Here is a 21,767-nt window from a genome sequence, read left to right as displayed (position 1 = left end):
TTAACAAGTGTGAAAATAAGTACATCATATTATGGATATTTTGCTTGTATTATTTGTATTTTACAAAAGCATATATCCAAAAGCAGCGTATATTAAGCATTTTTATCAAATATACATTTTAATATATATATATATATATATATATATATATATATATTATATTATATATTATATATATTATAAAATGTTTTATAACAAAATGTCTAATATGCTGTTTATATATATTGCTTGCGTGACTTCAAATTGAAATATCACACTTTGGCTGTGTTTCGAAATTACTAACATTTGGTGAAAACAAGGATGAAAACATGTAGATTAGCAATAATTTCAAAACACAGTCTTTATTCGAAAAGCTAGTAACAACATGACGTAGCCAATCATGCTATCTCATTTTTTTCATTTAGGAACATTTTCCTCACCTAAAATGGCACCCTTCCATCATTTTTCTCCTCTATGTTGCCTGCCTGCTCCCGTAACTATCTTCAAGCGACGTGCGCGAAACGCTGAACTTCAAGTCAATCCAACTCGAACCGCGCCGCGTAATGAACGTCGTGAACGAAGTGGGTGAGTTTTTATTTTAAATTCAAGTGTTTATTGTGATTTATATTCTCGCGCAGCAGTTTCTTCTCGTGGCCGCTCAACTACGGGATCAGGATGAGACGCGAAATGGTAAAGTACTGTCTCCTCTCCGTATATTTATCCAAGTAAGTACCTCTCTCTATCTACCTGGCGTCTACGATAACGACACCATATCCATTTCCCGTACTTTTCACAACAAATGCTGCATATATCGCTAAAAAATTAACATACCGAATGTAATTCCTTAATTTACGAATCATTGAATCGATATATCTGGTTTTTGTGCTAATTTATTTATATAGCATTTGTTTCAAGAATTTCCGAAAAAAATCGCCACTCGATGCAACAAAATGGCGTCGTAATCGATATTGGTCTTCTCCCGCCTTTTTTGTAGCGATAACACTTCCCGCGTAAAAATGTCCGAAATTGTAATACCTAATTTAATTCGCAAGTCAAGTACAAGATATTTCGAATTTCCTTATACTATTTCTCGCGTAAGTCAATTTATCATGCTTAAAATTGCCACGTCAAAATTTATGTCAAAAATTACATCGTGAATTCAACGTTTCGAGATTAAATTACAATCAGTATTATATCGAAAAAATGACTGTACTGTATTTAATCGCATAAACTTTTTTTTAAACAATAATTTCGATTCCAAGATGTTGAATTACTTTGAGTGATTATTATTTTTATCATCTTTCATAATTATATTCATTATCGTATATGAAAAATATTTTTCCTATGAGTATATTTAATGGGAATATATCTTTTCTCGAAGCTTAAATCCTTATTCTTAAGAAATATCAAGTAATTAATTATTATCTTATTGCATTGATGATTTATTATCTTATTGCATTAATGATTTATTATGTTATTGTTTGGATGATTTATTATCTTATTGCATTGACGATTTATTATCATATTGCATTGACGATTTATCTTATTGCATTGATGATTTATTATCTTATTGCATTATCTTATTCCATTTTAATGATAAACAAAATAAGTAATTTTGCTATATTGAATATTGAAATATTTATACAATGAATCGAACTGTTATATATTGCACGTGTTATGTTTTTTATTGTCGTTTTCGACATATAATATATATCCGATTACTATTTCTGCGTTGCTTTTCGCTGCGAAATAAAACTGCAAACTCCAGCTTTGCACATCAATAAACAGAATATATAAGTAAACAGAAATAACAACAACAATTCAGATGACAAGTGGTTTCTTTTTACGTTCATATATTGTCGTTATTTATTAAGTTCAAGAGAGGATAGCTTACATCTGCATTTTGAACTATAATACATACTATGTACATCTTGTCGTTCAGCAAAAGTCTCTCTCTCCATTTTCGCGATTATCGTTTGACTTTGCTGCTACTACGACCGGGAATAAAGATGGGGTCGTACTGTCCCCGGGTAAAACTTACAAACATCTTCTTAAAGCTATGTCGTTAGTCTATTATTTTTAGGCTGCAGGACGAAAGTTGTTTCCTTGGAAAAAGAATTTTTCTCCTCTACAACCGGTTTTGCATTTTATTAGTATTAAAATATAATGAGACTAAAATAAATTATGATATTTTTTTCGATTTAAACTAACAACAATGTACTCTATCGGAAATATTATACTCTAATCTTGCGCATTAAGATAGCCGCTAATTAGAACTCATTAATCAACATAAATTAGAAAATACATTCTTTTTCACATAATTGTCAATGAGATTTTCTCACCATTTACTAAATCTATATTTTATTTAATAAATAATAACAGTAATAAAAAATGTATATATGTATATGATCATAATCGTATAAAGTATTATTAAATATATATCACAAGGATAATTCAAATATTATAGTTCCTAAAGAGAGCTATTTTTTCAAAGATTTACAAAATATTATCTGAAAGATGAAATGTATTTTAAAAATTCACGAGATCCTCCGTGGGCTAAATTTTATTCCAAATTATATATTTCAAATATCTTTTTATATTTTAATGTTTGTTCAACGAAAACGAGGAGATACGTACTTTTATCAATACACTACGCAATGTAGTGTATTGATAAAAGTGACAAGATTGTAAAGATTAGTGGTGGTCTCACATGCTTGACTAGAATAGCAGCAACGCGAGCAAATGCAGGGACAACTTTCAACGTCCGTGCAGCCTCTCCACCTTGAATATTGATCCTCGTACTCTTGTATAGGTATACAGCTACGTGTAAAATAATCTTGATCTCTATACCGACTCGTTATCTTAAACTTACGTATACACTAATGATATTATGCCTCTAATTCGACCAAAACTCAGAAGTCGTCTCGGAACGACGAATTTCGTACAAATTACACCAAAGTGCCTCTCTCTTTGTCTTCGTTCACCCGCCAAAGTAATCGTTATTTTATCAATTTTTTTCTCTACGCAAGATTATCTTTCTCTCTCTCTCTCTCTCTCTCTCTCTCTCTCTCTCTCTCTCTCTCTCTCTCTCTCTCTCTCTCTCTCTCTCTCTCTCTCTCTCTCTTTCACGCTTTCTCACAATCTACTATATTACAAAGTTCGGAAGCGAAATTTACAGGCTCGTTTACGTTCTTATCTCTAAGGACAGAAGAAAATAGTTCGTCGCGCATAGACCGAATTATCGATTAACGATCTTCGCGAATCTTTTGACGCTCGTTGACGATTGACGACGAGATCGGAGGGTAGGAGTAAAGGAGTATAAAATATCTAGTGATTCATAGAAAATCGACGAGTACCTCTTAATCTATGCTCTCTAAGCTCACTTTGGAAGGTGACCGCACTGCGACATATATTTCCCCGGAAGTCATCACATTCAATGAAAGTCTGTGTCGTTTAAAAAATGCACCATCCTCGATGGGAAACGACATTTCTCTTAACTACATTCAAGATCTCTGACAGTTTAGCGCCAATTAAATAATTTTCAATAATTTTAATTTTTTTAAAATAAATATTAAATTTGCGGATTTCTCAATTCTCAGTTTTAAAAAATCCTGATCATCAAACACTGGATTTATAATTTTTTAAACATTGAATCTTTGTTTTATTACGATCTTATACGTCTCTTGTTTGATTAATTCATCGCAAAAAGAAATTCTGTTACACATATTTTTGAGTTCAATATTTATAAAAGAAATGTTGTTACCTAATCTTCTTTTTTTAAACTATCAGAAAGATCCTATCCTTTGTAACAACCGTGAAATACAATATTCGAAATATTCGTAAAAAGATTACAGCTATATCTACGATGCTAGTGTGCGTTCATTTCTTTGAGGGCCTTCCAATCGTGGCACTCCGTGCCTGCCGTACACGCTATTTTAATGTCACAGGTCGACTACAACTTATATATCCTTATCGCTAATTCTTTGACTAATATTTATCCGCACATACCCATTAGTAGATCCTTTTTGTTTAACCCACCAAAGCACAGTACGAATGTAATACAAAATTTATGCATTTTGACTTAATGCTGAAAACGGATATTGGAAATAAATATTGTCCTATTTAACTCGATCCGCTGAATTCTAATCAGAAGTCAACCTGAATCTAGCTAAAAATCTAAATCCAACTTGGATTTAGCTTCATCAATTTGCTCTCAGTGATTATTCTTTTCTGTTTTACATTCGACTGTACCATAGTGGGTTATTTGTATCTCTAGTAAGAGGAAGCTCGCAGAAAAAAAGACAAGATAAACTCTTGTCTTAAACCATAAATTTATCTCGACGCGACGCTTTGAGTTTTTCGATTATTTTTCGATTGTGATAAAAGAAACCCACAACTATACGAAATATTTCAAGACTCGAAACGCGGCGTCGGGAAACATTGTATTGAAATGTACAAATTATTCTTGTCATTCGTCATAAACGAATGACGTTCACGTGGTGAACGATATTGGCTTTATGTTTCGAAATAATCGATCTTCATCGATGACGAGAGAATAGTGGCATCGGTGGCAAACAGTTACTTATCGCTTTATCTTTTACTGCATTAAATAGGATCAGACCACCAGGTGGTTCGTCATTTTGATTCGCTACAATTGGCGTGGTCAGGAAGCAAACTTATGTTGATGCCGCGTTTAGTAGTTTAGAATTCGCGAGCCTCTACCCAGCGATCACATACACATCACAACTCGCGTTAGGCGTGTAACGTGAAACTTATGCAACTTGAGAACTTGATGCTAAATGCATAACAACTACTAGGAAGTCAAGTTGCACGCATACGTATATAATCTCGGCACGCAAGAAAGAGAAACGCGAAAATGTAATTATTGCAACATTTCGAACAGCATAAATTAATTGTTATTTATGAATTGTAAAATTCATATCTTTGTTATATATACATATATTCAGTATTCAAATTAAGAAAAGCTTCTTTGAAGAAATACAATTTAAATTTATAATTTTCTAGTTTCTATACATTAAAAATAAAAATACAGAATTTAATATATTTAAAATAAGAAATATTTTCGTCACGGGAAAGAATCGAAACAAAGTTAGATTTTCCAACGGTATCCAAAGGATCAAGACACATATTCGGCTTGATTTATCTACCGGGAAAGGCTCGCGCGCGCGCATCTAGGAAATCGGTCTGCTATTTCATTCCTAAAGTGGCGAAAGCTTCATGATGTCGTTGTCGAGATCGGTAGACGGCGCCAGGTCGTCATCCAGGTCGAGGGGGCTGCCGTCCGAGCCGAGCGAGAAGGGGGCCGCTAGCGCCGTCGCGACGAACTCGTCAAGGAAGTCGAAGGAGGCCACCGCCTCGCGCTCCTTGTCCCCGTAGCGTACGAAGAAGTCGTCACCGCGGCCGATGATCGATGGCCGGGACGAGCCCCAGGTGGACGGCAGCCGGAGAACGCGGTGAGCCTGGGCCGCCGACGCTGAAGAAACCAAGGGCACACAGCAGCGGGTCAACAGATGCTGCTCTCAGACTTCACTCGATCGACTCGATTTTGCGCTTTCTCTTTCTCTCTTCTCTCTATACCGGCTCTAGCAGACACAGAGTAGCTCGGCTTAGCACTCTCTTTCACGTATTCACGTCTCCCTCTCTCCCTTTTTTTCCTTTTTTTTTTTTTCTTTCCTTCTTTCTCTTTTTCACGTCTCCTCTATCCGTTTGTATATATCGCCTATCGTCTCTCCGCTTTCCACCGTCGCTTCACCGCACCGGTTACACCTCTTTCTTCCGTGGACTTTTTTTTTATTCGGAATTTAGGCATTTGGCGGGTGCACGACCGAATGGATGATGCATATAATGTAAATCGGACAAATCGTGTGCGTGTACGATAGATTATAATATACAAAAGTCATGTAAACATTGTCAAAAAATGTTTTATTTTAATTTCAAGTTTTAAATTATCACGAATTTTCTAATACAAGTTGAAACATGATAATTTAATTATTTTTTCTAAATAACCAACTAAAGCTAAAATATAATTATATATATTTTTTATATCTGTAATAGTAATTTGAAGGATTAACAAATTCTAAAATTTGCATGTAATTAATTTCTGACAAAATTATTTGTTAAATATAGTCGCACGCTATTTATCTGATTTACCTTATAATATATGATTCGCTCGAAAAAAAATTAATTAGAATCGCACATATGTAATTAAACATGATCGACAGTGCGGCGAGATTAATGATGAAATATAGGCAGATGTATAATGAAATGATGAAGCGGTCAGAAAGGAAGATGAAAATGCTGAAACGGTCTTGCACATGCCAATAAGATTTGAAAATCGATTCGCTCGCAATACAATGAGAGAAAATAATTATTTTCGATTTACCCTGACGCAATTCCACGATAACCTATTCCATTTTATAGTACAGGATATACATAACATCCGTATTTGTCTTATATATTGCACCGTTACTCTACACACGCATTTTTTTTATTTTGGAAAGACATTAAATATATTTGCACACCAACTTGCATTATCGTCTAAAAGTCTTTGGATATTTTAAATTGTATATATATATTTGCGCTTTTCTAAAAAGATAATTATACATCTTTGATTATCATTCATAAAACTAGACAATGTATTTAAATAATTGCATTATATTTGATTACACACATAATTTCCTTCTTTGCCATTTGATTGATATATTTTCCTATTTGATTCTCTCTCTCTCTCTCTCTCTCTCTTTATATATATATATATGATCAATAGTCTTTTATACTTAATACACTCTTATATCTTATCCAAGACTTTCAGACAGTAATGTATGTGCCAAATAGGTTACGCAAATATACGTAAGCGAGACGACGAGAGATGGAATTGCGTGAAGGCACTACGCCAGGAACGTTTTCTTTGTCGGTTTTTAATAATTCTGTTAGTATAAACCAATAGTATAAGTCCGTTGTGGGCGTACACTGGTTCAGTTCAGGCCGAAATAGGCTCCCCGGCGCGGCAATGTATTCCTCCCAATTGGTCATGTCGCTTTTATAGAAATTGATCGTCACTAAGCCGAACTACGTAGCTTTTCTTGTGACAATCAAAGCACACCGCGTAGGAGCTACCATCTGAACAGAAAATATGGAAAAGGCTATGTACAGCGAAAGGGCTACTAGGCGCGAGCGTGAATTGTACTGTGATTGTACCGTGTTGATTGCGAGTATCGGGTAGACAAGAATAAAAAGCCGCTCGAATGAGTGCATGATGCGTTGTGCGACATCGGTTTCGAATGTGTGTCAGTTGTGACGAGAAATGGTGTAACAGTGTAGACGTGTTGCCATCTTAAAGCTTAGGAGAGCAAGCGCTGTTCACACACCACCCATAAAATTCTCATATTGAGCTTGTTTTCTTTAACAATATATGACTATACATGTCAGAATATCTAATTTATCATCTCGCTTTTTTTTAAGATTTAATAATGATAAAATAGTTTTACGAATAAAGCATCTAACGGGTAAACCTTATAAGGATAATTCGAGATTTTTATTAAGAATTAAAATTTTGACTCTAGTATAAAGTAAAATCTGTCTGATGTAAAATCAGTCTAGCAATTTTTATTCTATCTATCAAATTAAATTGCGTATAAAATGACGGCTTAGATATTCTGTATAGGTATAGGCAATATATACATTAGATTTTTATTAATCGAGTAGCTTTCAAGCTTTCTGCACGCTTAATAAATTCGTGAAAATTTCAAGAGAAAAGCATAATGAGAATGGTTATCGATAAAAAAGACATGTTAGACATTGAAAATGATAGAGATCCTAAGATTAAGAATTATGAGTTTTGCGAAAAGGTGGTGAATGGTGATGCGCGAAAACGGCACGATAAAAGTATTTATGGAATAGATACCACCCGAGGACAAATACCTTTCTTTTGTCGTCGGTATCGATGTAATCTATGCAAGTGGCGATAATCAGGTGGTTCATCCCCCGAGTCGCTACCCGCCGAACCGCTGCTCGATGTCGCCGAGGAACTTTCGCTGCTTGCTAACATCACATCTAAGAGATTGGCTCTGGCCTAAATGGGAATATGGGGTTTATATTGCGTTTTCGTGCGAAAATAAAAAATATAGCGACAATAAAGTGAAGCAATTTACTCTTAAAATCTTTCGTTATAATTGAACAATTATTTTATCAAATTAAAATTATTAGATTATCGTGTTTCAACGGGTAACTTACTTTAGGGTCGGTGAAGTCAATGTCGCGTTCAACGTGAACCCATCCTGTCGGACAGCAGCAAGCGAGATCCAGTTTCTCCAGTACTACCTGTTCATTGTTAGTGATAGCGGTGGTGTGATCCTCGCCCTTCCGAATCATACGATTTAGCTCGTCTATAACATCTTTGGACGTGGCGCGTTCGTGGAAACTCAACGTTCGATCCCTATTCTCCACGAGAAGAGTCGCTCGCGCCGGGCTGACCTGTCCGAGTATCACACAATCGTTATTAGAGCAAGGCATTTTAAAGCAAAATAAATTATAAATACAACGAATTTTATTTATAAACGCGAAAACATAAATTAATAATCCGATCCGATATTACCACAGCGTTATTAAACATTATATTGATAACTAATATTAAATTAATCAAGCAAGATAAATAATAGCAAAGATTTAAGCAAAAAATTCTATACTGTTAAAAATTGCTACTACTGATTTTACTTTATACTAGAATCAATATTTTAATTCTGAATAAATCTCGAATTATCCTTATAAGATTTACATATTAGATTTTGCTTTATTCGTAAAAGTATTTTATTATTCTTTCTTGCGAATAAATTATTTCTTTAGAAGAAAAAAAAATAGAAATACTTTTTGAACATTCTTTTTTTACGTAAACTCGCGTATTATTTTAAAAAAAACTTACAACCGTACTAGGCGTGGAGGAAGTCGCGACTTCTTCATCCTCCTCGGGAACAGCTCCCAATTCCGACGGTGTTACCGTCGTATACGAGATACCGCCATTACACGAGACGGCACTTACAATCCTCTCCTCAGGTGCCAACGGTGGTACCTGTATCTGATCGAGTAGCTCGTCGTTGCTGCTCGTTTCGATCGCGTTTCCGGTATTGCCGCTGCTCTCTTGAGCGCACGATCCTTCCACTTCCGTGACCATAGCCTCTCTCGCGGAATCACTTTTGCTAGTGCCCACTTCTATAACAGAATTGTTTAGAATCTCTTTAAATATCTTTTATTCCATTTTGCAGTTTTATATATCGCTACGTTAAAAAATATCTTTTTATTTTTATTTTTTCTTGTTATAATTACGTCGACAATAATTTGGGTGGGAAATAAATAGTGTGTTTTTTAAAATTATATATTATATGTAATATATATTATATATATAATATATGTATATATTATATAAATATATAAAACATATTGTACTATATACAGGGTGTTTCATTTTAATTGACGCATTGAAATAAGTGGAGAAAGACACGTGGAATTGAAAAACGTTTGAGACAAAAGTTGTATGGTTCGGAGGGGGAAATAAGATGGCTATCCGCCGAAAACACGTGAGAGGCGAGGGGAGCTGCGCAATTGACGATTCGTGAGCATTATTTCGAAGTGTCATATCTTGGGATGTTCTCAACTTAGCAAGGTTGATGACCAGTGTTTCGAAAACGCTCTGATCTCAGCTAGAAGAATATGTGATAAAAAATAGTAATTTCCATTATAAAAATTCTTGGGGACATTCCTGTGACCTTCGAATGACCTTGGATACAAAATCTGGTATAGCCATCTTATTTCCCCCTCCGAACCATACAACTTTTGTCTCAAACGTTTTTCAATCCCACGTGTCTTTCTCCACTTATTTCAATGCGTCAATTAAAATGAAACACCCTGTATATATATTAAATTATATATGTATAATAAATTTAATAATAGATGCGACTGATTATATGTATATACCTTCGGCCGAGTGAGATACGATGTTGTGCGGTTCCACGGGATTGTTTGGTAATTCCGCGAGGTACATCTGTTGTTCGGCGATAAAGGACAGGACACTTTGAAGCGCTTGTTCTCTGTCCGGCGGCGGTCGGCCGCTCCTGGACGACGTGCTAGCCAAGCTCTTGGTGCTCTCGAACTTTACTAGCCGATAAAAGTCCCTGGTAAAATCGGTGCCGATCGACGGAGTATCAGGATCGTCGCTGCAGCCGGACAGCGCCGCCGATGAACGCTTGCTCGAATTTTCTAAGGCTCCCTCCTCGCTGCTCCAGGACGCACCGGGACTCGAGGCGTATGGCCAGGGTCCGGTCGCTCTCGCGTCCATTAAAAGCGCGACCTAGGGTGGGAAACAAAAAATTGTGTGGAAAGTTTGTGCATAGAGTATATTAAAAAAAAAAAAAAAAAAAACGTTTGACGTCATCAAATAAAGTTGATTTTACAGTTGTAATTTAAATTAAGATGTTTTATTAAAGTTATGTATTATATTTTTTCAGATAAAATATAATACATAACTTTAATAAAACATCTTAATTTGAATTAAATATTTATTATTGTAGGTTTTATAATTATTCAATATTTAATTTTGAAGATATTTTTTTCAATTTTTAATTGAATAGTTTAATAAATTGATTTGTTAGTTTATTATTTGTTCATATTTTCAAATATATATTTTATATTTTATAAAATATGCTACATTTTATATTTTTATAAAAATATAAAATATAAATTTGAAAATATAAACAAATAATAAACTAACAAATTAATTTATTGAACAACTATTCAATTAAAAATTGAAAAAAATATCTTCAAAATTAAATATTAAATAATTATAAAAACCACAATAATAAACATTTAATTTGAAACAATAGTATGCACCTTTACATTTATTGGAATTAATCAAACTTCGATGAATTAGATTTTTTTTCGCGCAAGTGATATTATTATTTCGATAACTAAGCAAACGTCACATAGCTCTCGATCAGCTGCGATCGATAAACGTACCAGCTCTCCCCCGGTTCTATCGGCGAGATAGCTCGCGCCGTTCCACAGACACTCGTTCGCGTCCTCCTCCAATTCCAGGAGATTATGCTCCTTGATTGCCGGCAGAGCGGACGTGTTTGTAGCAGTCGGTTGCTCCTTCCACATTGCGGATTCATTTTGTACGAGGTCCTCCGTGGACAGGGAGAAGCTCCAATCCTCCAGTTCCGCTCTGTCGTATTCCAATTCGAGCAGGTCCCGATGTTGTTGCGCGCTTCTACTGTCATCGAGCCTGAAATCCGCGCGGTGATCTAATCAGTTTTATTACGTTCAGTCGGCGAGAGTCTGTAATCTACCGGCTCCAAAGAAGAGAATACGATTTCTTTCTCAGTTTCGCAAGATACGTAGCTATACATTCGTAACGCGAATTATAAATATAAATAAAATACGTGAAAATAATTTGCATGTATCTTCGAAATATTTTTGCGCCCCAATACAGATTTTATAATTGAATTTTTTATTAATCTATGCTAATTAATGACACACAAAGTAATAATTGCAATAGCACTACAATTGAATGACGCTAAAGGGAACTGAAGATTTATATTAAAAAGGACTTATATTCTCTCCATTTATTTCCACTCTTGTTCCCTTAATCAAGCCTACCCCTCATAATCCAGCAATTATACGCGAACAAACCTGAGCCATTGTTGAACGTACTCGGCGTCCCAGCCCTCCTCCTCCACCAGTAGGAGGGAGGACGAGCCCATGGGACTGGGCGGCAGCTTATACGGCGTGAAATTGGTGGTGGTGGTGAGTTTGAGGCAGAGGTGACTGTCGGAGAAGCTGCGCATCACGTGCTGATACGGCAGCAGATCCTTGGTCGGCGGATAGCTGTGGCGCGGATTGATGCCCACCGTGAGATTCAGAGGTAGGAAGAGAACGTCCGGGTCGCCGGCATCGAGGGCGACGAGACGCGCGTCCGGCGAGACATCGGCCTCGGTCTCGTCGGTCGCCTCCTTCAGGTCCTCGAGGCCGCGAGCGGATGGTTCTTGACGCGTTCCCTCGCCCTGAACGTCGCTCGACATGGTCGAGTAGCCCTCGTCGCGATTACCGCTCTCCGGGCTCTCGCTGCCCTCTTCCTCCGAGGGTTTTTGCGCTGCGAACGTGTTTCGGTCAAGTAGTCCGAAATCAAGTAGTAGTCCCCAAAAATTTAGGGACATGTTCGCGGTTTTATCTTATCGCGTTGCATTGTATTTCATTATTGATGTTCAACATCATCTAAAGCATAGTAGAATATCGATATTTCAGGAGCGAGAAACTTGAAAAGAGATTGTTGAAAATATCCATGAAATCAAGAATCTATTGTGGATAGCTTACATTTAATTTCTCACATCACGAATTGGATGCGCGTATAAATTAGGAATATGTATCATTTGTAATAATGCATTAATGTGATTTACGATTTATAGAATACAAAGTATATGCGATTGCAAAAGGTTAATGCAATTTACTCTGAAAAACATATTGAGTCGAAGAACAAATCACAAAAGAAAATAAAAAGTTAATTTGATAGAAAATTTTTTATGAAATTTATCAATCGCAAATTTTATTTATTTAATTACGTTTGAAAATGTTAGTCTTTGATATATTTGAAATTATATTCAATCCTGGCATACATTTAATAATTTGATATACGAAATATTCAAAACGGTCGATCTAAAATTTAATTTTATTTATTTTAAGTACACTTAACTTTTCACGAGACAAAATGTTAATCATAATGAAAGATTAATACCAAGTGGTCTGTTGCGTCGGCACTTAGTGGCCGCCATTACGGGTATCTGCAAGTTGAGGGAACGGGGCCTCGACAGAGGCACCCAAGAGGGGTCCAGGCCCAAAGCGGCGACCAGGGCGGCTGGACCGGCTTCAAGAATTCCTTGAATCAGTTCGGTGGGGCTTCCGGGACTGGCAGCCTGCGCCAAGAGTCCCGATAACGCTCGGTTCTGAGCCTCGAGCTCTCGTATACGTCTTTGCAATGCACCTATTTCTTCTCTGAGTCCCTGAAAAGATAATCAACTGATTGTTAGCATTTTTACCTAATGCATTTCTCGGTGATATCGTTTAAGAAGCACATTAGCGGGTAGGGAGAAGCGTTAGCGGAGGATTAATCCTTTTAAGACGGTATTTCTTTCAAGTAAAACTGATATAAAAATAAATATATTTGCGTGTTCAATTGTAATAAAAACAAAGTAACATAGTAGACTGAATTAATCTCTATATATCACAGCAATTTAAATATTATTTTTTATGTATAATATTATTACAAAATATTTTTTTTAATTTAATAAATTATTTCCGTATCAAAAATGTTAAGTATACTTATAAAGATTATATATATCAATTATATATGTTTATTATTATTTATTATATATTTTTTTTCCTAAAACTATTTCTTTAAAAACAACGAAAGCATTATACTTTTTTGGTACTCCCTGAGTCTTCAAAGGATTAATATTCCCTCACCAACGGCATTAGCGCGTTCTTTTACAAATAAGAGATTAAATATTATATTATAGGATGCTAAAAAATTACATGTATGAATCTACAATTTTAAGTCATTTTTTTCAAAAAATTAATTAGATGCCAAAGTTCGTTTAAATAAAGTATGAAATTGGACAAAATAAAAGAATCTTTTCTCTTCTTTAAAAATTCAGAAAAAATTGTAATTTTTTCAATAACTTATTCAAAAGAAATGTATTTTCAAGAAATTTTTTTTCCTATTTTTCTAGACAATTTATAAGTTTAGTGAAATTTTTCAGCATCTTATACATACATAAAGAGAATTTTCTCTTAAGATTTGCCCTGAAAATCATGGTAATCGTGGGACAATATGATATGGAAAGAATTTTATGAGAATTTCTCTTATTAATATTTATCACAATAAAAATAATATCTATCACACTAAAATATAAAACATGTTTGACTAATTTTACTAAACTGCATAGTAAAATTAATCAAACATATTTTATATTTTATCAGAGAAATTCTCATAAAATTCTTTCAATACCATGTCCCACGATTACCATGATTTTCGGGGTAAATTCTAAAAGAAAATTCTCTCTGTGTATGTAATAGTCTTCATAGAGCACGCGTCTTCGGCGTAGCGGATGCGGGTTGTTTGGAGAGGCTAAAAAGAGACCAAAAGAGAGAGAGAGAGAGAGAGAGAGAGAGAGAGAGAGAGAGAGAGAGAGAGAGAGAGAGAGAGAGAGAGAGAGAGAGAGAGAGAAAAAGAGAGAAAGGATGTGTGGTAACGAGAGCCATAGCAATGAACCTTTTGGGATAGGAGAGCGCGGACCACCTGGTTGGCGACGTCGTCCAGGCACCGCTCGTATTGCCGACGCTGGGCGTCGGCGTCTCGCGCCAGGGCCGCGTGCTCCGTCTCCAGGGTCGCCAGACGTGCCACGAGCGCGGCATGCACTTCACCAGCGCATGCTGCCTCGAGACCGCGCAACTGACCTCGCATCGACTCGTTCTCCAGTTGTATCTTCGATATCTGCGTCTGGTACTGGTGCACGCGTGCCTGCAAAAGCAAGCGTGCGACACGCAAAAATTATCGTACTCGTATCCGATCGGTGTCTCCAGTTACACGAAATGTCACATATAACGACGTAGGATAATTATAGCTAATAATATTTTACTAACGCAACGTAATAACATGTACAATGATTTGTATAACGTGAAATTTATTATAACAGCGAGGGAATTATATATGCGTTCTCGTCTGAAAGCTAACGATATATCCCAGTTAACATTTTATGAACGCAATATAATAGTATTAGTGTATAATCCGGATTTTATTATAATATTGTTACCTATTAGTTCATTAATGTGATTCATAATGGTTATTGTCTAATTAATTAATATTGAATATAACAATTATTATTCTTGTTGGTACTTTATAATATGAAATATACATAAGATTTCAGTTTGAAATATTAAACATTTTAACAATGAAAGCTGAACATTTTGCTAAAGTAGAATTCAGTTAAAATTATCCAGAAAAAAAAAATATAAAGCTACATTTTCGAGATCAGTTTATAAAAATATAAAAAATTTTCCAAAATTATTTACACAATTGATATTGTATATACATATATCGTATTTCATTATCAATATCATATATACATAATATGAAAGGTGATTTTAAATTTGTCGTCCGAATGTTTTAATTTCTCAAACACGCGATTTAGATTTCCTGATCTATATATAAACGTATATAAGACGTAAATTATATTACTCGGTGAACACTTTCAATGTACATTCGACAAATCTAATCCTATTTAAAGAACATTCGCGATCATAATCTCGGCGTGAAAGTAAAAAATTGCGAGCCGGCGAAGGCCAGAAGTGCTCTATAAATATCCTACGCGTTATAGCGTTTAGAGCTCAATTCCCGGCGGTCGTTAAAATTAAGCGCTAATGGATTGTTTCGATCCTATCAAGCCGGAGTGACTCACTTGTCGCGGTCGCTCCTTGGCTTCTGGGTGTTAAAAATCATGTTGCGTTTTTATTAACTCGGTCACCGTAAGGATGAAAAATCGATCGGTCGGATTGCGGACATTCACAGCAAAACGAGTGTTTCCGCAATTATGTCGACAAATAGAGTCTTTATTACAGAACGCGTCATCCGTTCTTAAATTACCCATTCTTAAAATATCTGGAACATTCGTGAGTGTATCTTCTTACTTCTATTCTTAAATAAGAATAATTACGCTGTGGCATTTGTGACGATTGCCATTTGGTTCTTAAATTATCCGTTCGCGAAAGTACACGTGTAGAATAACTTCAGATGCATTAGGCGTATTTAGAAACTCACAAAACTTTACTCTTTATTTTTTTTCTAAATTTAATGAAATTAAATTTATTTAAAAATATTTTTTAATTTATCACATTTTTCCTAATATATAATAAAATATATTATGATAATTATATAAGTCTATAGCTTCTATTGTTCCAACTTTATATTCTTAAAATATTTAAATATTTTGGAATACTTTTAAAAATCTTTTTTTTAAATACTACTATTACTCATACATACTCTTTTTAAGATGAAGACTCTCTTTAATGTTTAATAACTTTTTTAGTATCATCAAGCATATAAAGGGAGTTTTAGTTTGCACCTGGGACTTCTAAAAACTTTAACCCGTCACTGTTTCTACGCACCTAAGTCTCCTTATTTCCATTTTTTAACAGAAGTTATTACATTCGGTGTGATTGTTCGCTTCTCTTATTCTGTTTGCCTCGAATCGGGATTCGAGTTTTTAAATGGCGTAAAATGGAATCACGGCGGAAACAAATCGGGAAAGTCTCGACGAACGATCGAGCATTGTTTGCTGACGACGACGACGACGAACCGTTCGCGATTCGCGGTCTCGGGTCGCGGTAATAATAACCGGCCGTTATTAGCAGAAAGGCGTTTAACGTTGAATTAGGGCTGCGGAGACCTCTGTCGGAGACAGCAGTGCTAATAGAGGGTGCGTGTGTCTGATTTATAACAGTCGGCCCCCGCTAACACACCCCCTCGTCGCGCGAGGAAACCAACGATTTTCTGTCGTTCTCCGGTTTAAGGGGGAGTAAAAATGCGTCTGCTGCCTCCTGCGAATTCTCGTCAAATTCACGTGCGTTACTTCTCGATACAGAGTGTCTTGAAATTCACATGCACGCTCTACTTGGTGAAATAACCGAAAATCTGGAAGACGTATTAATTTTGAATTTATTTCCTCTTGCAATGCAAAGTCAGCTGATTTAGAGTTCATTAATATGCAGATCAAATTTTCCTCATCAACAGATTGTTATAAATTTATAGAGAGGGAAGAGGAAATTTATTTCTTATTATAATACTTTATTTATTTGATGTTACTAGTTCAAGATTTATTATTTTCGCAATTTCTCTGGAAGACGTATTAATTTCGAATCTATTTCCTCTTGCAATGAAAAGTCAGCTGATTTAAAGTTCGTTAATATGCAGATCAAATTTTCCTCATCAACAGATTTTTATAAATTTATAGAGAGAGAAGAGGAAATTGATTTCTTATTATAATACTTTATTTATTTGATGTTACTAGTTCAAGATTTATTATTTTCGCAATTTCTCTGGAAGACATATTAATTTCGAATCTATTTCCTCTTGCAATGAAAAGTCAGCTGATTTAAAGTTCATTAATATGCAGATCAAATTTTCCTCATCAACAGATTTTTATAAATTTATAGAGAGGGAAGAGGAAATTGATTTCTTATTATAATACTTTATTTATTTGATGTTACTAGTTTAAGATTTATTATTTTCGCAATTTCTCTGAAAGACGTATTAATTTTGAATCTATTTCCTCTTGCAATGAAAAGTCAGCTGATTTAGAGTTCATTAATATGCAGATCAAATTTTCCTCATCAACAGATTGTTATAAATTTATAGAGAGAGAAGAGGAATTCTATTTCTTATTATAATACTTTATTTATTTAATGTTACTAGTTCAAGATTTATTATTTTCGCAATTTCTCTGAAAGACGTATTAATTTCGAATCTATTTCCTCTTGCAATGAAAAGTCAGCTGATTTAAAGTTCATTAATATGCAGATCAAATTTTCCTCATCAACAGATTTTTATAAATTTATCGAGAGGGAAGAGGAATTCTCTATTTCTTATTATAATACTTTATTTATTTAATGTTACTAGTTCAAGATTTATTATTTTCGCAATTTCTCTCTTTATTCAAAAATTGGTTTCACAATTTCCAGCGTCTCCATTATTGGATATCTCACCACCTGTCATTCGATTCGACTCGACTATTTTTTTGCAGATTGTCACCGATCCGCGTGCAACGATAGAAGTACACTTGTGCATTCAGACATAACGTTATACACCGCTTTCCGTAGGGATTGCACGGCTTGTCATTGACAGGCGACGGCGGGTCGACATTGAACCCGGGGATCGAGTGACGATCGATATTAAACGTTATTTCGTAGGGAATGGCGATATAGTCTCTCTCTCTGTTTCTCTCTCTCTCTCTTTCGCTTGCACCCTCTGCTGCTGTTATCGCGGGTGAAGGGGAGAGAGAGGCGTTGAGAGAGAATACCCCCGGTACGGTACGACTCTTTTAGGGGCAAACCGCCCGTGAACGAGATAGCGCGCGTGCCGTAAGAATCGGCAGTATAAACGTCCGCGTTTACTGTTCCCTCCCTTTATTGCCCGAGCTCTCGCATACGCGTTTTACGCCGAAAATCATTGTCCGCGAGAGCTTTACGAGGCTCGCGAATTGCGGAAACGAGAAGCGAGAGCGCGCGGAAAGTTCGCATTCGTTTTATCGATGCTATTTTAAAAAATTTTTTTAGATAGAATTTAGTGCCATCTGGCTAGAATATTTTAGAAATTTCGCTTCGCGAATCGTGCACGATGTAGCGATTACTATATTAATTCCAAACTTTGATGAATCTAGGAAAGTTGATAAGAATATAAAAAGAATATTGGGGAAAAAAGATCGTATATGTGTCCCTTAGATATTTTTCTGTGGAAGATGCACATTTTTATAAAATTGTTGATAATTATAATAATAAAATTTAAATGGAACTTATATGAATTTTGAAAAATATATTTTAATTTTAATGTCACTATAAATCTAGATACTGAAGATAAAGATGTATATTCATTTAATAGTTTACTTTACAATTATATTTTTCATTTTACTTGAATTTTTCTTGAAGGTTTCGCACATTTTTATAATATATTTCTTTTGGAAAAGAAAGAAAACGTAATGAAATAAACTTTATCGATAAGAGAAAAAAGTTATATAAATTTCTGACAAAAGCAGCTGAAATTAGACCGCTCGACCCTGATAATATGAAGCGATGTGCGCGAACGAGACAAAAGCTGCCGGGACAGCGGTATGCTACTTGACGTTTAATAATGAGAACCGAGCTAAATTCGCATTTGTAACAATGCTCCGGACAATCCAGACCGAGTGCTCACGCGGTGAAATACAATAAGGGCACATTGCCGTGAAGGAGAACGGTATTATTGGATAAGGGGAAACCTTTTACGGGACTGTCATCGCGCGCGACGTACCCGGCTTCCACCAAACTCCCACGACGACACACGGTTCCCTAAATACACGATTGTCGTCTGATCGAGTATCAACATCGATTATCTCGTTCGTGTAATGTCATGCTGTATTAAATTTGATTGACAAAGACGAGACGGATCCTGGAGATTAGTTTCTTGCAACATTGAATTTTATATCGCGTTAAAAAAAGTCTGAATCATCTGTTTCGTAAACTACATCTATTTAAATCAGTATTCGTTAATTAAATATGCTATACAATAAACTTTTATATTGAATTTTTCTTATAATCTCTATACTGAAATATATGATAAATATTACGAATAAAAAATAGTAACAATTTTTAAGATAGCAAGTTATGTTAACTTGCACGAGAGAGGATCAGACAATTTTACTTACCTCGTAGGAAAGTGTGAGTGCCGTTTTCTCCTGCTTCAGCTGTTCGGCCCGGTGCTTTTGTTGCAGCAGGCTCCGCGACGACTCCTCCATCCTGCAACAACAAATCAGAAGCGTCTACATGAGGAAGCTCCCGGATTTTAATCCCTGTTGAAAAGATCCTAATTGAATGAGCCATTGAGACCATTCTGGTAGCTTCCTCGGTAGCTTTCTATTGTGCTGCTGGAAAATTTATTTGCTCTCTCTCGTCTCGACCTCGCCTTGGCCCCGAAGAGCTCACTTTCAACGAGAGGGTTTTTTCTCTCTCGCGAGATAAACTTGCGCGAAAGAAGTATCTTTTCTTTTTCTTTCGGACTCCATCTATTTTTATCTTGTTCTTATTACATACAAATTAAATTAGAATTATAAATGCCAAATTCTATCCGCACTTTTTTTAAACAAATAAAATATTAAAAATTGTAGATTGGACATTCTTTCCTCTCTTTGTAAGTCATTCACAATTTTAAAAAATCGACTGCTTTTTCTAAACAAAATTTTTTTCAGACGATTGTATACGTGAAGTAAACGTTCAAAACTTAAAGCTTGTTTAAGTTACTGTCTCCATTTCCGAATATATTCGTATTTATATTTTTTATTCGATATTATCATTTCCTTAGTATCGAATCCCCTTCTTTTGGCATTATTCACGAAGAAGCAAGTCGAAAGATGAAAATTTTTGTGTGGCAAATCTTCTCATGCACGCACCGCGAGGTTAATGATCTGATTAGAGATGCGAGGGCGCGGCTGAGATATGAAGCCGATTTAAGCTTTTCGGGGGAGGCCGAGCGAGAGGTTGACGCAGCGCCTGGCAACACCCTCCGTCTTCCCATCGGGGATCCCCGCAGAACAGATATCCTTGCTTATGTCCTTGCTTATGTCCTTGGCGAAGTAACTTTCGAGCCAGTTATGCGAGAGAGTTTCAATTCGATTGTACTCCGCGTTGACATTTAATAAGGATAAATTCACAACTCGCGTAGGAAAATTGTCTTTCGCTCACTAATTGGGTGGCTGAATAAATAAAAAATTTATGAGGATTGCTCTATAATTTTTTTCACTTATTTAAAATCTTCAATATATATTCTAACACAAATATTATCTTGATTAGAGCTTAGATACCTGTGTTTGCTATATATAAAATATTTACTTATTTAAAATCTTCAATATATATTCTAATGCGAATATTATCTTGACTACAGAGCTTAGATATCTTTTTAAATTTTTACGATGATAGAAAAACACAACGATAATTTTTCACTTCTTAAGTATTTGTGTGTGTGCATGTGTGTGAGCACATCAAGTTTATCATTAATTTAATTAATTTAATTAACTAGACACATAAATTTTTATAAAGTGAAAATTATCGTCGTTTTTTTCTATCATCATCAAAATTGAAAAAAGAATTAGACAAATGTAAATCAAATGTATAAACAAATGAATATTCTTGAAGAAACTACACATTAGAAAAAATATTCTCTAATTATTATAAAATTATCAATTCCTCTGACTTTAAAATTTCTTTCTGATCACCGCAGTCATTTTAATCCTTATTAATTAAAAATATTGTTGCCATTATATTATATATTAATTACATCGAATATATTTGTGTTTTTTTCTTTTTTACATTTTTAGTTAGGCGAAGTAGAGAGACCGTGCGAAAGAGCGCGATCGATCGTCGAAGTAGCGCTCGCAATTGCTGCACCCTTAAAGCAGAGGGTGTAGCTTCCCCTCGAAGCAGCGCTGCTCCCTCGACCTCCCTCTCTTGTCCGCCTTTCTACTTCTCTCTGTTTTCACTCGGAACACATGGCAGGAGCAAGCCGGTCCTCATGATTTACAACTGTTGCTCGGCAAATTCGATTACGATGATTCCGGGGTACCGCGTAGCATCGAATTGCATACGGAAAAGACGCCGGTTAATTCCGCATACAGCCATTCAAGGAGATCTAAACGGATCAATTTGTTCCGAAGACACTGCTATAATTTATTATCTATTCAATTTTTTATTTTGTCACATTATTTTATTTAATTATATGTATATCTAATTACTTTCCTCTTTGTACGTCGCCGATTTTGACAATTCTCAATCTATTACGAATTTAGAATATCTCCGTTGAAAAGAGCCAAGGTCTCGCGCATAAAGCTTATGTATTCACCGTTTCCGAGAACGAATCTGTGACGTTGGGGCGACGGTTTCCGGTCGCGCTCATTGTGATTACTGTTTACACATGTCGATAGTCG

The 21,767-nt window shown here is 35.4% G+C and overlaps 1 protein-coding gene and 1 long non-coding RNA gene across 7 annotated transcripts in view; one reads left to right on the top strand and one right to left on the bottom strand.

Annotated features, from left to right (window-relative positions):
* The first annotated feature begins 214 nt into the window (after window positions 1–214).
* LOC145938383 (uncharacterized) overlaps window positions 215–21,767 on the top strand; it is a 238,741-nt gene continuing 217,188 nt past the window's right edge. The window contains exon 1 of the long non-coding RNA XR_014425709.1: window positions 215–704. This is a non-coding gene — a long non-coding RNA (uncharacterized LOC145938383). The remainder of the gene's footprint in view (window positions 705–21,767) is intronic.
* LOC145938372 (uncharacterized) overlaps window positions 3,013–21,767 on the bottom strand; it is a 204,296-nt gene continuing 185,541 nt past the window's right edge. For 3 of the 6 annotated variants that reach the window (XM_083041911.1, XM_083041913.1, XM_083041917.1), the window contains 10 exons: window positions 19,497–19,587; window positions 14,315–14,563; window positions 12,779–13,043; window positions 11,680–12,139; window positions 11,005–11,272; window positions 9,967–10,339; window positions 8,918–9,204; window positions 8,233–8,472; window positions 7,921–8,071; window positions 3,013–5,473 (listed from right to left, as the gene is read on the bottom strand). In XM_083041911.1, the coding sequence (XP_082898037.1) occupies window positions 5,199–5,473; window positions 7,921–8,071; window positions 8,233–8,472; window positions 8,918–9,204; window positions 9,967–10,339; window positions 11,005–11,272; window positions 11,680–12,139; window positions 12,779–13,043; window positions 14,315–14,563; window positions 19,497–19,587 (2,659 nt within the window). In that variant the 3' untranslated portion in view covers window positions 3,013–5,198. Of the gene's footprint in view, window positions 5,583–5,612; window positions 7,120–7,920; window positions 8,072–8,232; window positions 8,473–8,917; window positions 9,205–9,966; window positions 10,340–11,004; window positions 11,273–11,679; window positions 12,140–12,778; window positions 13,044–14,314; window positions 14,564–19,496; window positions 19,588–21,767 lie in introns of those variants that run through there. The other 3 variants (XM_083041914.1, XM_083041916.1, XM_083041915.1) reach the window with 3 other exon arrangements.

Source organism: Prenolepis imparis, unplaced genomic scaffold, assembly GCF_030444845.1.
Source record: "Prenolepis imparis isolate NDT839.2.m4 unplaced genomic scaffold, iyPreImpa1.0 SCAF_7, whole genome shotgun sequence".
Classification (NCBI taxonomy): domain Eukaryota; kingdom Metazoa; phylum Arthropoda; class Insecta; order Hymenoptera; family Formicidae; genus Prenolepis; species Prenolepis imparis.
The sequence above is the reverse complement of the archived record's forward strand: the minus strand, read 5'-3'. Positions and strand labels throughout refer to the sequence as shown.